Below are 18,644 nucleotides of genomic sequence, written 5' to 3'. Positions count from 1 at the left end.
GAGGAGTTAAGATGTGGTAGGCGTGGGCCTATGTGGTGGGCGTGGGCCTAGAAGCCTGAGCAGCGTTTTTGACTAACTTTAGAGAGTCGTGTCTCTTATTATTCGGGTACTGTTGTAGTGTTCTTGCTGGAGTGAAAGAGTAGCGAGGCTTAATGGGAGCGTCCAACATAGTTTTTTCTTTTATATATTATGTTAGTATTTAATAAAAAACGACACTTTGCAAAAATAATAATAACAAATAGATAAACAAAAAGGATAATCAAAATTAGGGTTAACCAAATTATAAAATATACTGTTTATTTATTATAATTTAGTATAGATAGATATGATCACTAATTTCTTCAAAAAATTTGAGTGACATTACTATCAGCAGTTAAGTATTTGATGATGGATTCGTTCTAACACAAATTCTTAATTTTAACCCCAACAAATCAACAATATGAAGCCATCGGGAAAAATCCTTTAATGTCAAACTAATTTAGGGACCGGCTACCAATGGGGCGAACCAAAATAGATGTAGAAAAATAGAAATTCAATGCCCAAGACTCTGGCTTCAAACATTCCTTTTTTCACTTAGCTTGTTTATAAATCCCAATGCTTTCAACGCCATTTTGCTGGAAAGTTCCAAAAAATCCAGAAACTTTACTGCCTACTTGATAGCTGAACTCAATCTGCTGTAAGCTCTTATTTGCAGGGCTTGCGATGAAAGGTCCGTACTTAGCTTTGTTGGTATGAAAACATAGCGATCTCAAGTATTTTGATCCGCAACAATCCTAGTAAAAACCAATAATTCCAGTGATAAACTCTGATGGATAATCAAGCGTGATTTGCAAGTTTCAAGTATTAGTAAGTACACGGCAACGTGAATGCATAAACACGCATATCAGAAAACAGGTACTCCAAAAATGAACCAAGTACTCCCGGCTTTTGAGTTGTATAACCCTTTGTTGAAAGGCAAATGGGAGCACTATTATGTTAGTTGTCAAAAAATAAAAGAACCAGATTATTAGTAGAAAGAGTATTCCTTAAAAAAACAACTTCAAATATTCCGATTAAACAACAGATTTAGAAAAGGAGATGACAAAAGAAGTGCAAGTGTATTCTCATTCTCGACATAGACAAACTCAGTAAATTTAAAACCATTTCCATACCGACCAATATAGATTTGTATGATTTCTGATTTGATTTGAACATCTCTATGCTATTACATTTTTTGTCTATAGCTTCTGTGTTTGCTGCTACCACTGTACAGATTAACTTATTATATACTACCTAGTACACATGCGACTGTTGATATACTTTTACTTAGTCGGTTGGGCCTGGCGATTTGGGTCGATCTTCTAAAACTATTAAACTTCTAATATGTACCCGTTCTTCTAAAAATGTCTCGTCAGGTACTACATTTACCATCATCATAATGTTTATATTAAATAACATCAAATAAAATTTTATAAGTTGTTTCAATAATTAATTATTAACTAGTTGGTTGGGCCAAGTTCAATTATAATAATATTGGTGTTGTATCAAAAATATCTATTTTTCTATTCAAAAAACTCAATCCAAACTATTTAGAAACTATTTATCAAAAACTATTTTAATAAAATGATATTGATATTATAGAAACTGTATTTTAATTTCATCCCTAAAAATTAATAAAATTGTTCAAACCGTAATATGATTACAATTTTATCTTCGTAGAATTCTAAATTATTTCTTGATAGGATACTTAATCTCATTTTAGGACGGTTATGATTTTGGTTTCACCCCTAGAATTCTGTTTCATGTAGAGTTATATGTTATTTTTTAACAAAATATAAATTGTTGGAATCATATTATAATTATGATATTTCTATTTTTTGTAGAATTTTTTTTCATTAAAATAATAAAATGGAATCCTTTATATATTATATTGTTATTAACAAGGAAGCCATCTTTTAAGGGTACTTTGATTTCACCCCTTTTCACTTTTATAAACTTTTGGTTTCACTCCTTTATTCTTACTATAACTCTAAATATATATTTTTTATTCTTTGTTTATTCCTAGACTTATTATTCTATATGTCATTTTTTGATTCTTATATCCCACATATTCATATTATTTTTATATGAACATAATCGTACATACATTGTAATTTCTAGATTCATACATATAGAATTATATTTTAGCACCAAATGCAAATTGATTCATACATAAAGAATATTTATTAGAAAAAAATATGCGATCACAAACTTTATAAAAACACAAATCTAGTTAACAACAAAAAATCTAATATCTAATTACTTAGTAATGTTGATTTAATGTTTTGTTAAATTATATGTCATTCGTGTTGCTCTTGGCTAAAGTTTCGATATAAAATATTAGTTATGTCTTTTTGAACAACAAATACATAATAACGTTGAGTTTATTGTTCAAATAAGATTTGAGTTATTGAAAATACATATAATTTCAAATGAAAAATTGCAATAATCGTACAATTTTATTTATTATATATTTTAATTATAATTTAGAATAAATTTCTATAATCATTATTTATTATTGATATTTTGATCTCGGCACGTGTTTCGTACGGATTATTAACTAATATCCACTAAACACGAATGTGAATAGTATGTGTACTGAATACACATCACGGAGATGCGTGTTTTATATATATACTTGTATTTTTTGCCCCCGTAGCGCACGGGCGTTGAGCATTTTTTTTTCAATTAAATTTTTTGTGAAAGATTAATTATAATACTGTAAAAAAATTGATGCAAGTTGAATGATTTCAAGTAATGAAAAAATGTGAAAAGTAGTAAAAACATTGATACGACTGTCTCTGCGATGAAATATTTGTTTGAATATACTCGTAATAAAAAAGATGTGTATGGTCAGAAACCTTATTTTTGTTCCTGTATGTGGTCATTTATACTAAGTGCCCTTTTGAAAATCTTAAATAAACAACTTACGACTTAAAATGAATAATTAACTTAAAAATGATAAATAAATGAACATTTCTAAGTTACATAAGCGTTTCTATAATTTTACTTATAAGTCAATTTTTTTTAACATAAATGAACTAAAATAATTAATTTAAAATATAATTATCTCAATTCATAAATTTTAAATTAGATTAACATTTAAAATATATATTTTAAAATTAAAATTAATAAAAAGGCGAAAAATCAAAATATGTTTAGAGAAAAGTATGTCGTTCCTAACATTTCACATGTCAGCTTATAAGTTGTAAATTCAACTTATTAGTTGGGTCGACAAACACTAGTCGATAAATTATTACTGAAAAGTAAGTTATAAATAAGGACACAAACATGCCCTAAGTATACTATAACCTACTTTTTTCTTAACACTCCATTTTGCTCCAAAAATATTCATTTAAAGATAGTAAATGAAATATAAAACATATTTTAAATTGTGAATATTAACGTAGTGGTTAGCATAATTGAGTCCAAAACCATATAAAACCTTTTGAAAGAAAAGTTTGAACTTTGAATAAAATTATGAGTAACGCAAATATCCAAAGTTTGATAGGACTCTAAATCCATAAGCAATTAATAATCCTGGAAATATCAAGCAAATCAACTAACAATGAAAATGATATAATAATGATGAAATGAAGAAATGTATTTAAGCAACTAATAATCCTGAAAATATTAAGCAAATCAACAAATAATGAAAATGAGATAATAATGGTGAAATAAAGAAATGTATTTGACTATAAATTTTATTTGAAAACTTGAAAAATTCTGCAGCAAACTAAATGAGGGTCATCCACTGTCTTCATTCTTCAAGAAGCTAATCTCACACCATTAGATTGTAATATCAATTAAGGTTAGAGTTTTGTACCTTTTCTTTTTTAACCTGCTTGATAGGTGCTTTATTTGCGCAACCTGCCCATCTCTTTTGTCGTCATCTTCTAGATTTGTTATATAAATAACACTTTCTTCATGATTTCTTTTTACCCTCCTTGTGTTTTTCGATTTTTGTGTACCAGAAACCAATTCATGTTTGGGATTTTAGAGGTAAGAACAGGGATTGTTAAACCATAAAATATTAAAAATTGTAAAATATGTATTTTTTTTAAAAAAAAATACATAATACTTTAATGCTCCAATTGGGGTATCACTAGGAATATTAACGATATAACCAAATTTGATAGTATCATCTAAACATGGGTTTCCTTATTAATGGTTATAATTAGATTAATGTATAACCAATTAATTAAAGAAGATATAAATTACCAAATTCCTTACAGCACTTCCAACAAGAAACCAACCAAGAAGTAGCATACATGTTTATTTGCAACCTTTCTTCAGAAGCCATTCACAATACTTACTAGACGCAACATTTACAAGAAAATAACAAAAACCATCAAAATACAAGTGTCCTACAACTTCAGTATAAAGTACTAAAGGCAGGTTCATATTTATATTTATTCTAGCATCCACATCATGGGTGTATCCAAGAACTCAATCCGCCCATGTATAATGCACAACTATCATGGCTATCATCACTCGTGATGGTCTTTCACAACAGTAACAGGACAATGTGCATTATTAACCACATGGTTGCTAACGCTGCCCATGATAGCCCTGCAAATCAAACATAACTCGTATTATCACAGAATTAGTTAAATGCCTTGGGAAATAAAATTGGAAAAAGGATTCAGCCAACTCTCTGAAACTTAGAAAATTAAAAACATGACCGGCTGAACTTTGTAACATCCTGAGAACCCTCTTTGAACAACTTAAGGATTAGATTGAGCATGGATATAACTGTAGTCATCTTATGAGCAATTGTACAAGCAGAGAAACCAACACCATTAGTTCTTTAGGTCTGCCGATGCTTGTTACATCAGATTATAATCCCCAATTTGTTAACCTACTCACTCTAAATATCTATTATATTTCATATCTATAAGGTTCTTGTGGACTTCATCACAAAATATTGTGTAATTCATTTCCTAGGGAATATAGTACTCAGTGAGAGGGTGAGACGGTAATTTGCTAGTTGAAACAGAAAGATCAATACTTTCATACAAGGGATTATATTAGGAGATTAAGTAGTAATTAAATGAGTACAAATTATATATAAAAAAGAGAGTTTAGTCCTTCCAAACAAGCATAACATAAGAGTATTAGACATTTGCATTAATTAACATAAAACACATTGAATAAGCAGTTTATGTTATGTAGCTGATGTCCTGTAGCAAATGCAACGAAAACAAAACCAAGTTTGAAAGAAAATTAATTATCTCAAGCAGTGGAAGGCAGAAGACAGAACAAAGCATTCTATACAATATACACCACATCCTCAACCTTTACTAGCAATTGTAATAATCATAAAGTTTAAACTTGGTGCACAAAGGGAGGGGTAGGTGACCTGAGGATTTCAAATCACTTGATAAAATATACACAAATCAAACATTCCATATTACTAAAGTGATATATGATTTTAGAAGATCAAACCTTTTGATCTTGCCAAGCCCCCTGTTTCCAATGACAAGGCAGCTCAATGGGATATCATCCACGGCTTCACATAACTTCTCCCTAGCATCTCCCCAGTATATTTTCATCAATACCAAAAACTGCTCTCAAACACAAATTTTAAGTCAATATTTTAATCACTTGCCTCTTTAAAAGTATTATAGCTTACTATGGAATTTAGCGGGAAAATAGTTTATTAATACTGTCAACCCAGTTACCTCTTTCTGAGCAGCTGCGGTATTGACTATATCTAATGTTTCGACATCAGGCTTCACGCCATATTTCTTCATAACATTTGAGTCAGAAAACTCACTTAAAGGGATAAAAGCTGACATAAATACGAATCCATGAAATAAATAAATACCTCTTAACAGAAACATAAGTGATAATAGGAAAAATGATCATCATTCCACAACAAAATAGATAGGTACTTAAAAAATTAAGCCAAACTTGAGGACTTATAAACAACTTATGTTTGATAGGAGGAAAATTAATTACTTCAATAATTCTTGTGAGTTTTTAACATAGAAACATGCTAAATCATTCTCATTTTCATATATATTCACCATAAATTCGTATACTTGTTTGGTCATTTTTGGGTTCAGACTTAAGTTTCAAAACGAAGTTTAATAAAATCTTATGACTTAACTCGAGGACAACACAATCTCGGCATTAATTGACATAACCTTATCCTTTCAAACAAGTGTGTGCCAAGTTCTGCCAAGTCTTTATAGAATCAAGTGACAATGGAACACATGTAAAGAATGTGTGTGGTGAACTGACGCAGATAATAATTAAAGTTGGGATATATGGAACAAAAAAATAACCTCAATCAGAACATGCTCACCATGTGATTTACCCTTTAATTCCTACATCATATTTTTCCAATATCGTTGACTATTGCAAACACACTTCGAGTTCGCAATATTAGCGGGACTTATTCTTTGATATTGGGAAGTCTTGATCATTATAGCATTGAATATGTACACTCTAAATTTTAAGGAAATTACTTTTAACAAAAAAAAATATTTTAAACAGATAAATTGTTATTTAAGTACTTTCACACTTTAAAAAAAGCACTGAGATCTAACATCACTAACCTAAGAGAGGCATGTGATAGGCAAATAGGGTAAGCAAGTTTGGCATGTTTGAATGTTGATAAAATTAAAATTGTCCTTGTTGTGAACTGAAATGCATCAATTAAGACAATTATATAAGCATACAGTTATAAAAATCGATAGATTAACAACAAGATTTATACGTGGAGACTCTTACAATACGAGGAAAAAACACTAACCTGGTAAAAATTAGTGTTTACCTTTCTATTTAATAGTAAATCTAATATTAAATTAAATTTATTATCTTAAACATTTTTATTGTATAACCAGAATTTGCCTCACAGTAATATCAACTCTGAATATGTAAACATTCGTCTATTTTGAAATTGGAATAGGACAGTGGTACTTGTCTGTTAAGCAAAACTGATATTAGCCATGTCTACAACCTTCCTGACCTTGACTCTATAAATCAAACGCACTTATTTAATAAACCAGACAAAACTCGAATGACGTCTATACGTCTCAGCGTCTACCCGATCGTTTATTTATACATGGTATTGAAAGCTGTAAACAGATAACATGCGTACAGCAAAGCACGTAATCATGTTATTCATATAACATGTAAGTCAGATTGTCAAAAGATGACAGGTCTCAGTGTTTTTAAAACTGAAATCGAGTCAAAAATATGAATTTTTGATGGTTATTCACCTCAAAATGACTCACAAAACAAGTGACCTTTCGATACAAAAGAATTTAGATCTCGAAAGTATTTTTATTGGAAGAGCAATATTTTTCTGAGTCTAGACACATTCGTTTCGTATTAAAATAAGAATAAATCAATTAATAATATTAACTGATTATTAAATACCTTTATACATATTATTTAAAAGCCCACAATAATTTTTAGGAATTATTTGGCTTAATTATGGATAATTATATTCCATTGAACTATTTATAAATAAAATTAAATTAAATGAATTAAACAATTAATTAAATCATAAATAATTAATTAAAATAAATTATAAATAATTAAATCAAATTTGGATTTTCGATAATAATAAAAGAAAATAATTCTCTAGATTTAAAAAAATCAGTTAATTATTAAAAATAATTAACCAAATTTTTTTTGAATTAAAAATGAATTTTAGAATTTAAAATAGAATATTAATATATTTTTATATAAAAATCTGTAGAAACAGATTTTAAAAGCTGATTTGGGGAAAAGAAGATCAAAACCGGGTCAGGGATAAAAACAAAACGGGTTACCAAGAACACCCCGATTGCCAAAAACAACCGGCCGGAATCTGAAAACCCAGAAACCAGCGAGGTTTTTCCAGGCGACCTCGTAAAATATAGGAGTAGTTAATTTGGTTGATCTTCAAGTATTAGGTAGTGAACTTGAAAATTGAACAATTTGCTTCAAGGGTTTTGCTGCCATGTATATAGATCTTGGTGTTAAATTGTTATTACTACATGTTGATATTGCTAGAATAGCTTTGATTATATTTAAGCATAATGATTAGATTTAAGTCTAAATTTCAGAAGATGAGGTTGGAACAAGAGCTAACTAAGGCATACATGGCATGAACAGATACTTAAACAAATAAAAAAAGAAAGGGGGGGGGGGAGGAGCATACGAGAACCAGTGGCTTCCCAGAGCTGCATCTCGCCGCCTTCATAATAACCCTCAGCCTGAATATTGATCAAGATAAGATGATCCCCCTTGCGAGCAACGTTATCAACAGCCCATTTCAGAGCTTTCTTGCTGCAATCTGAGAAGTCAACTGCCACACCCACTCTCCTCTCTGCTTCCATCTCTCTCTGGATACAAAGATTATTTTACAGGGAGTTGATAAGTTTGCTCCTGTAGTGTAATATGATAAACAATATGACAGAGTCTTGGTTGGTTGTATAATATATGTAGAAGATGATATCTGAGCCGTTAGATATATATACACGCAGAGCAGTGAGTGCGGTGGATGTAGACAAGTACTACTAGTATTGTTTCCGCCATGAGTTTGGTGGTGGTCCACGAAAATTAATGATTATCCCACGACAAAAGTTGGAGTGCACATGAATAAAGAAATTACTTCCGTATGTCTGGTTCGCCTCATTACGTCTGTCTTATTTGCATCAACCTCCTTATACTTGTATAGCTTTCTAAATTTTAATAATTAAATATTGAAATACAATTAACCTTTTTGGAAAATTAGTTTTCTGAATTAAATTAGCCATTTAATCAAATGAATTAAATATTAATATTTAGTAGTTAATTTTTTTAAGTAAGGATTGCTTTCAAAAAACTTATTTCAAAAAGTACTGGTAGGACTTGGATGCTTATTCATGTATTAATAAATTAATTATAACATTTAGTTCTCATAAAAATTTATTGGGTCAATATTTTTTTAGCATATTCTACTTGAACCTAGATCTGGACCTCAAATTTATTCGAAGAGCTAAAAAATTCATATATATTTTGTAATTAAAGTACCTCATAATTATTTTTTGGAAGCTGTCCAAAAAATATCACTTTTTGGAATAATGTTTTAACTCCGACATTTATATAAATACATGTTAGGCATGACTAGGGACTTTTTGTCCGGGCTACGCGCGCTACAAATTTCATCAATTTTGAATTTTTTTCATGAAGTTTGTAATTTTTATAAGATAAACGGTTATCTTCTAGTTTTATTTAATTTATTTATTACAGTTATTTAGGTTCCGTTTATTTTGAAATATAAAATTGATATTATAGTTTAACGTTAAATCTCAGTATTTAAATTTAATTTTCTTTCTCTCACATTTTAACCAATTAAAAGTCTCTTAACTCATATTTTAACATTTCTCTTTTACGTTTTTAGTAGTCAATATTTTAATAATTTATACAACAAAACTGAGTAAATATTTTTTTTAATTAAATACTTTTAAAAAAATCCAGTAAATATTACATAACATAAATAGTACATCATGAGGATTTTTTAAAGTATGAGAATATTTTTATCAATCTTGTTCCTGCTTAAACTTTGCATTAGATTGGTACACAGTATGTGAATAGATTTGGCATATAGAAAAACTTGGTTGATTTTTATTACTGTCTAAAAATTACTAATCAGATATTTCAATTTTGTATAGCATTATACAATGGTGTCTACTTCAATAATGAAAATTGACAGTGGATTATATTTGTATATTGAGATTAAAAAAATTATTAAAGTTAATTGTCCATCTACATATTAAAAACTTTGTTTACACATAGACTTAATAGTATACTGATAGCAACCATGAAGACTAGCCTGTAAAAGTGACAAAGCTTGATATAACAAAGCAACATGACCTCAGTTATATCTCCAGAAATGAGACAAAATTAAATAGTTCAAATTACTTGTTACAGTTATGTTCTGGAATTCGGATTCACTTAGCTGGAGATTTTCGTTACCAAACAGTCTGTAACAACTATCATTCCGAGGAGCTTATTCCTCATAATAAGAAATTAGTCACATACATGAAACTATTATAAATGTAGGTGGGTATAGTAGTGATATTTTAAATTTTAAGTGCGAGGAATATCTTCAATTAATTGAGGCAGAATTAGAATTCTATAATCTGCTACATAGAAAATTATAGTTAAAAAGGAAAAATGAGTTCATTATAACCATGTGAAATATAACAACTTTTAGCTCAATATAACACATCAACATGACTTCAGTTATATCTCCAGAAATATGAGACAAAAATTAAATAGTTCAAATTACCTATTAGAGTTATGTTCTGGATATCTGATTCACTTAGCTGGAGATTAACGTTTCCAAAAAATTTATGCCTTGAGTAGAGAACATCATCTGTCATTGCTTTCCAATGATGTTGCCATAGTTTCAAAGGATCTGCCACCTGATTATTAGATAATATGAATACAAACAATTGTCTCAGCTGAAAGAGCATAGCATGATTGAAATTTTCAGTCATGGCTACATCCCATTGTTTGTCATCCTTTAATAGGCCAAGAGCATCACATGCCTCTTTGTATGTATTATACACAATGCCATTAACAGTTACGAGGTCTTTGAAAGATGTTGCTCCTTTAATGTGCATCAAAATCATACGCAGATAAAATGTTTCTCCAGAAGATGCATGAACATCAGATAAACGCCCAAAAACTGTACCACGTTCACGAATCTTCCACCTGTTTTGATCCTGTTTCCAAGTAAAATTATGAGGAAACTGATGATATGTAAATTGTCTTGCCTCTGGTATGTTTTTATTTGCCTGAAACCATCCTTCCAATTTGCTAAATCTCTTTTTAGCCTTCTCCGCAACATCTTGAAGATTTTCATGTTGCTTAAAAGACACACTATTTTCGCCTTCCAAATGCACTGGCAAACGCTCAACAGTAGGAAAACGATGATGTATGTCAAATCCTAAAAGACGCCAGGCAGCTTCCGAAGCACATATGTAACGACCATCAAGGAAATTTTTTATTTCATCATTTGACTTTGGTTTTGAAGATGAAGTGTTTTCTTCATTTCCTTGTTGTTTTTTCCTCAGAATCATGGTAGCCGTATCGTGACCTTTCAAGCAATATTTAAATAAATACTTCAAAGATCGCGAACTGTTACAAACCTCCAAATTAATATGACAGTGGAAACGGACTAATAAATCCCTATTATAAGGAACCACATATTGGTTATCAAGTTCCACTCCTTTCTTTGTCACAGTTAATCCTGTGCGTCGTCTACGATATACAGGAAAGCCACAATCGTCAAAAAATGTGTGAGCATTAAACCTAGATAAGGAAAAAAAGGATGGTTATTATATTGCTACATTTATGTTGTTAAATCTTGGTATAAAAAACACAGGCTTATTAAACATATACCAATGCAAATGCCAAATATGAAAAAATCAACACCTTTTAGGAAAATGGCGACCACAATTCCCCTTAACCATGCAAGGAGAGTAGGAGTAATCTTTTCCACATGGCCCATGAATCATGTGATGACAACATTAAAATCAATAGGATCATGATTTTTATCCGGTATTTCATCCGAGATTAACTTATTAATGTCATCAACATTTTGTGGGCGATCTCTCGGGTGCAACCATATTAACATGTGACAGTGAGGAAGACTGCGCTTTTGGAATTCAATTACATGCATTACTACAAATGAAAGAAATAGTGATATATTTATTTAAGACTTTAAAAGGTATAAACAATATGTAATAAACTAAGATTTTATAATTATAAGGAAGAAACCAAATCATAAGAGTGCATTACTACCTATAACGACTCGTATATTTTTAATATCTAAACGTGTAATTGTTGAATTATTAAATAAATAAAATATGTTTATTGGCTTCAACCGATATGTGTTTTATTATTATTATGTATGTGTGATTTTTAGTGTACTGAATTGTCCTCGTAATTAATTATGGACTTGTATTGAACTGTTTTTACTTTTAAAAGTGAATTTAATACAAGTTTATTTATGTAAATATGTGAATTATCTCTAAAATTGTCTTATGGTTTCATAATTATAATAATTATTTTGGGATTTTATAAAAATTTAGAAATCAATATTTCATCAATTATTTAGCCCTGTATGATTTTCTGATTGTATTTATTCGTAAAATCCGTATTTAATTTCAGAATTTTTTAAAAATCATGAAACTCATATTTATTTAAGTTTGGAATATTCCGAGAATTTTAAAACTATTTTGGGAATTTTTGGGATTAATTTCACCCGCGCGTCGATTTGTTTAATTGATAAAAGCGGGTATAAATTGCATTTCAGAAATTAGTCTAAAATTACGAAACTTATGATTTTATTTATTTCGGGATATTTGTAACATTTTGAGACTATTTTCGTGATTTTCTGAATTTGTTTTAAGAGTAACTCGGTTCATTAATTATAGAATGCGGGTACGAGATATGTTTCAAATATACTTTAAAAATTATGAAAAATTTACTTTTAATAACTTTAACTTATTCGTGACATTTTAAAATTTATTTGGAATTTTTCGGGATTATTTATTTCGCGCGATGGCTCGCTAAATTGCAAAGATCGGGCAAATTGGGGCTGTCAGGAACGGGGAATTAACACGTGGCAGAATTTTAGCCATTTCCATAAACGTGGCAGGAGTTTGTTGGTTCTGGTGTTGATAACTCCTAAAACCAAATAACAGATGAACACACACAAATTTCCACAGTCTTACTCTCTTATATTTTTGGGATTATTCTCTCGATTATCAATCTCTTTCTGTGCCTCTCCTTCACGCTGCTATTTGCACGCTTCTTCGTTCTTTTCCTATTTCCCTGTTTCCCTCTTGTCCGCGATTGTTCTCTCTTGTTCTTGGCTTTGCCGCCCTGTTACCACCCCGTTGCCGTCGTTCAGCTTTACGGCAAGGTGACTGATGTGTGGTTTCGTTTTTTAATATGCATACACATATGTGCAAATCGTATGTATATGTGTTGATTGACGGGTTGTGCCACCTCTCACCGGTTTCCGGCGAGATGGCGGTGACTATGCATATGCGTGCAGCGTGCGTGTGATGCACGCGCGCGTCTTGTGCTTGATGTTTCTCTGCTGCCTTGCTTCTGTGTTGCCATGTTTGTTCGACTATTCAGTTGGGCTACTCGAATCTTTGGGTTCCTGGTTCTTGGTGAATAATTCGGTTATTGTTTTTTATGATTAGAATAATTATGAAAAATTCGATTAATTTTTTGTGATTAATCAATTAGTTATTCTAGTTATTCAGTAATTTAATCGGTAGAATCCGTGATTGGAAACCCGAATAGGGTACCTCCGAGTTTTACCGCCGTCAACGATGAATTTTGATGAGCTGACGATGGACTATGATGTTTATTCCGAGTCCTAATAATCTAAAATAATTATAAAAATATGAATAAAAATATAAGATGTAAATAATAATAATTAGTAGGTTTAAATCGGTGGTTGGGGAATTTTGAAATATGGATTGCGTGATTGATTGTTGATTGGTTTGACGTCGAGTTGTTCGACGGGTAGGCCGATAAACAGAGGGGGTGTTGCCCGAATTTTTGGAAATTAAATTCCAAAATGCGGGACGTACCCTGTAATTATCGGAACGTCGAACGAGTATAAATAAGTATATACATACATTTTGTGCAAAACCTGATTGTATGTTGTGGTGAATGTTCTATCAAAATCCAGTAACCCTAATTTCGTAAAATGACGAGTATATGTATTTTCTGAAAACGAACACCAAACCAATTTCTCGAGAACGTGAACCCTGACTGTTTGGTGTGTTATTTTATTGTAATAATGTATATAAGTACGAGTCGGGATTTGTTATCGAAGGGTAGACCTGTTATTGAGGATATGTCAAGCATACCTAGACGTCTAACGTAGGGTATTTCGGCTCTGTAGGTTCTAGTTGAAGGACTCCAGAAGTGAAGTCGAACTAAAGATAACCTGGTGATCAGTCGACAAGCGTAGCAAGGTTCTAAGCGAAGGACCTGAACGTTGAAGTCGGATCCAGGATAGTCTGATAGTAAGGCGATAAAGCCGAGTGTCCAAGTTAGTCCAAGGTTGATCGGTAGTAGTGGTAAAGCTTTACAAGGCAAGTACCCCTGACCATTCTTTTATGGTTCAGTACGTATGAATAGCTAAATGTTTTATTCTCGTAATGGAATAGAAATGTTTTAAGTTACGTATCCCCTGTATTTGAAAATGTTGTAAATATGTGTTTTTGGGGAAAAGTAACTTCTGAAAATACCTATCTCTAAAGTGTGATTAAAAATGGAAAAGAGGTTTTGAATAGTGTGCTATGACAGAATTGATTTTAACAAGAGATAGGTAAAAGTGATTTTAAAACTGGATAAAACGAATCAGATATTGGATAACGTTGCGTAAGTGGCTAATTCGGTTGCGCGCATTACATAACTGATTAGTCCAGCATAGTTAATCAGAGACCTGGCTAGTCTCCTCGGATGCGGTGATTTTGTGAGAAAGCTCGATCAGCTTTCCTAGACATTTTATGTGATAGCCCGGCCAACTATCCTAGATAATTTGTGTGGAGGCCTGATCAGCCATCCCTAGATAACATCCAATACATATCTGATTGTGATTTTGTGATTCCAGTAATGGAACAAATGGTTTTGGGTCCCCGTAACGGGACAGATGGTTTTATGGTTCCTGTTAGGGAACGGAAGGTTTATAAATGAAAATAGCATGCTAAAATTTAACTATGGTTTTATGCACAGTACACGACTGTTGATCTTGTTTGACAGAGCATGCTAGTTTTGATATCCAGTTTATACTTATTTTACATGTTTCTGGCAAGTTATGAATTATGTTCATATAACTGCTTTACTTTAAACTATTTTACTTGTTATTCATATAGTGGTGCTGCTGAGCAAGCAATTGCTCACCCTTGCAGAATATCTTATATATATTGCACATGCCTAGGAGATTCTTGCGCGGTAGTCAGGGCAGAGTTCCGGCTCCTTTCGTGTCAGGCTCCTCTGAGGTAGTTGTGTTCAGACCAGATGAGGTCTGGTGAGTTGCTGCATTAAATTAGTGGTCAGGATTGTGTAAGGTAATTTGAGTTGTGTTAGTTGAGTAACATAAGTCATACTTAAACCTGGAAAAGGTCTTGGTAAAGGGGTCGTAGTATATGTATTATTAATGAGTTGGGCTAAATTATGATTGTTATTATTGTTGTTGGTGACGCCAACTCTTGACCCCGGGGTTGAGGCCGTCACACTACCTCCTATGCATTTCCCAAAATAATTCTTGTTTTTGATAAGGTCCAGCAACTGGTCAAGTTTTAACTTGAAAACTCTTGCTGTCACATCAGGTTTGTCAGCAACATCTACTCCAGGGAAAATTTTCATCATACTCTTAATCTCAGGCCATTGTGTATTACACATCATTGTCAAAAATAGGGATGGATGACCGATGGTATGATAAATAGCTAATGAATCTTTGAAGTATTGAATCATAAATCTTTGCGAACCAGTGTGAGTTGCAGGAAGGATGACATTCTTGCCTTTTGTAGATGGGTTTGTATCACCTTTTGATACCAAATCACGAATAGATTTATAAAGATCAGACATTATTATATTCTGATGAGCTCGAATCCAGTCCAGTCTATATTGCTCAACTGCTGCAAAGGCATCTACCACAAATTGTTGCCATAAACGACCGCCAAGATGAAGATTCATGCCTGTTATAGTAAATATAAAGTTAGCACTAAAGATATAATTCTGAGCACAACCCTAATATATTATGCATCAGAAGACAGTGGCTAAAATTCCCTTCTTCTAGGGGTATCATTAACTTATAAGCATAATATTCTCGCATTGTGACAGTAGTTCTGTGCTGAGTCTCATCTGGATGTAGATCACTTACATTCTCATCCGGCACTTTAGGCTTCTTGTTGTGAAGGGGAATATCTAGATGAAAACCATCATCATAAGGAAAAAGCAACGGATATTGAAGCTGCTTAAAGTGCTTGCAGGTTACATATATTCTTTTCAGATACATCTGCTTTGTTTGAACGACAATATCTCTAAATGGGCAAGTATCATCGCTATCTCCAACTACCAAGGCTGCCGCCTCATTTGAAGGTCCAACCTGGTTTTTCCTGCCAGAGGCTGACTTAGATGAAACCAAAAGCAAACTAAAGTTGTCTGTTTCACCAAGATTAATACGATCACGCGCATAATGATAACCTTCTGCCAATTGATTATTTTCGTTAAGCATCTTTAACAACCCTTCTATAATATCTGGATCAAGCACTTCTGAGCCAAGTACTGCATTCATGCGATTTTCTATTTCATTTTTAGTGTCATACACATACAGTTGGCAGAATTTTGCTGGTTGACCATCCTTGGGTTTGAGGCTTCCAATTAGATGATAGTTTTGGTCATTAAGTTTAAAACAGTAAGGCCCTCCTCCATTGTTAATTTTGTGGTCTATTTTGCCACCAATTGAGGTGAACTGAAATAGGGAATTATATGTTCTTATGTTGAGCCTGAAGTGGTAAAAATTTTCACCTCCAGATAACAAAGAAGCAAGGAAGGGAGGAGGACATTTTTCAGCAGGAAGCTTAACTTGACCATCTTTGCAACACATTATAAAAGTTGGTATGTTATTCTTCGATGATTTATTGTTCCGTTCTTCATTCCACATTCGTGCGTTATACTTCTGACATACCTTAGATGGAGGCCTGAGGTCCATGTATCCCGTCCATAAATCTGACAATAAAAATTAATATAAAGATAAAAATGTCATAGTTTCATAAATTTTGTTTCCTTTGTGACGTAGTTAAAATATTTATGCTACCTGGGAAATATTGATTATTGTCTTCTTCATCATCAGATAAATACTCACCTCTATGAGCTGTACTATGATAATATTAAAGAAATAGATTAATGGTCATCTAAATAGGATAATCATTGAGGTTTGATTGTAATGAGTGGTTATCAGTTTGAACATACCTTCAGCGTCTGAGTCATCTGCATTATCATCTGAAAAAATAATATATAGAAATATAATTTTTTCTGGTAAATACAAAATGGCTTATTGTCTAAAAAGCTGACTGAAATCTGTCTTAATATATTTTACCAGAAATATATTGCTCATAGTCCAGCATGTGTTCAATGTGTATCTCAGCAGCGTTGTTGAATGCTTCAAACAAATTCCTTTTACTAGACGCAGAAGAACCGTCATTTGCTCTAGGCGTTCTTATTGAATCATTGTTATCTGAAACTGATATTAGAGAATGCTATTCTAATTTAAATCATAAACATGTACGAAACTATATAGGCTCACAAAGACGGGAACATACCGTGTGAAGCTGGAAACCAAACTGAGTATAAATAATAGAAAACATCGGTTCAAGGTTGCAATACTTTTTAATATTGTGTGATGTTGATAAATAAGTATGTCGGAATACCTGGCCTTTTGACACCAATTTGCTCAGGCTCTGGAATATGAACTGTTACAAGTCTCTTATGCTGATTTTTTTTAGCTTGTGAAGGAGTTTCCAGCATACAATGATCAAGTTGAGCCTGATTTATGTTCAAATTTGGCTTCTGATGCATTTGTAAACATGTGTCTGTGAATAAATTTTAACAAATCAGTATCTCCCTGTAAACATGTGTGTGTGAACAAATTTTAAAAAATCAGTATCTCCCTGTAATAATATGAATTAGTATCTCATTGAACTTTAATTTATTTTAAAAATATTTTAAATCATACAATTTCATTTATATATTTTGTTATTAATTTATAATTAATTCAAGGTGTTGATATTTTGTTTATATTTTATTTTGTATCGTTCACTTTTTCAGTCAACAAATATTATTTACACAGTTTTTTCAGTTTATAAATATTGTTTAAGTGTTTTTCACTTAATCAATATTTTTTCACATATATGTTTTTCTACATATATTGCTTAAACATGTGAACTCGAAATCAATTTTTGTCAATTACTCCTCTAACTGTATTTCTGTATATAAATTTCAAATATAAAAAATTAGTTCAATATTACTCGACGTCGCCTTACGGCGACCCCTCGCAGTTTAAAATTTGGAAAATTAAAAACATGTAAATACTTAATATGAGTTATTTTAAAATCGTTGAATTGAAAACTGCAATGTTACATTTCTATATATATTGCTTAAACATATAAATTTGAAATTAATTTGTGTCAATTACTCTCTAACTGTATTTCTATATATATAACTTAAATATAAAAAAAAATTAGTTCTATATTACTCGGCATCTCCTTACGACGACACCTCATAGTTTAAAATTTGGAAAATTAAAAAATGAAAGTACTCAATATAAGTTATTTTAAAACAGTTGAATTGAAAACTACAATGTTACATTTATACATATATTGCTTACAAATGTGAATTTGAAATCAATTTTTATCAATTACTCTCTAACTGTAATACTATATATATAACTTAAATATAAAAAAATAGTGCAATATTACTCGGCGTCGCCTTACGGCGATACCTCGCAGTTTAAAATTTTGAAAATTAAAAGATATAAATAATAATATAAGTTATTTTAAAACTGTTGAATTGAAAACCTTAATGTTTTACCTGAATAC

The 18,644-nt window shown here is 31.4% G+C and overlaps 2 protein-coding genes across 2 annotated transcripts; both read right to left on the bottom strand.

Annotated features, from left to right (window-relative positions):
- Positions 1 to 4,215: 4,215 nt before the first annotated feature.
- On the bottom strand, positions 4,216 to 8,575 carry LOC141659109 (universal stress protein PHOS32). The gene is made up of 4 exons (XM_074465862.1): positions 8,180 to 8,575; positions 5,703 to 5,812; positions 5,467 to 5,585; positions 4,216 to 4,590 (listed from the first exon to the last, which is right to left on the bottom strand). Exons 1-4 carry the CDS (start codon positions 8,355 to 8,357, stop codon positions 4,509 to 4,511), a joined length of 489 nt encoding a protein of 162 aa, XP_074321963.1. The 5' UTR covers positions 8,358 to 8,575; the 3' UTR covers positions 4,216 to 4,508.
- A 1,255-nt stretch (positions 8,576 to 9,830) lies between these two features.
- On the bottom strand, positions 9,831 to 17,625 carry LOC141661011 (uncharacterized). The gene is made up of 8 exons (XM_074467992.1): positions 17,478 to 17,625; positions 17,147 to 17,290; positions 17,020 to 17,049; positions 16,865 to 16,921; positions 15,820 to 16,776; positions 15,350 to 15,743; positions 10,295 to 11,322; positions 9,831 to 9,835 (listed from the first exon to the last, which is right to left on the bottom strand). Exons 1-8 carry the CDS (start codon positions 17,623 to 17,625, stop codon positions 9,831 to 9,833), a joined length of 2,763 nt encoding a protein of 920 aa, XP_074324093.1.
- Between the last annotated feature and the right edge of the window lie 1,019 nt (positions 17,626 to 18,644).

This window comes from Apium graveolens, chromosome 5 (assembly GCF_009905375.1).
Source record: "Apium graveolens cultivar Ventura chromosome 5, ASM990537v1, whole genome shotgun sequence".
Classification (NCBI taxonomy): domain Eukaryota; kingdom Viridiplantae; phylum Streptophyta; class Magnoliopsida; order Apiales; family Apiaceae; genus Apium; species Apium graveolens.
This window is presented reverse-complemented; position numbering and strand designations above follow the sequence as displayed.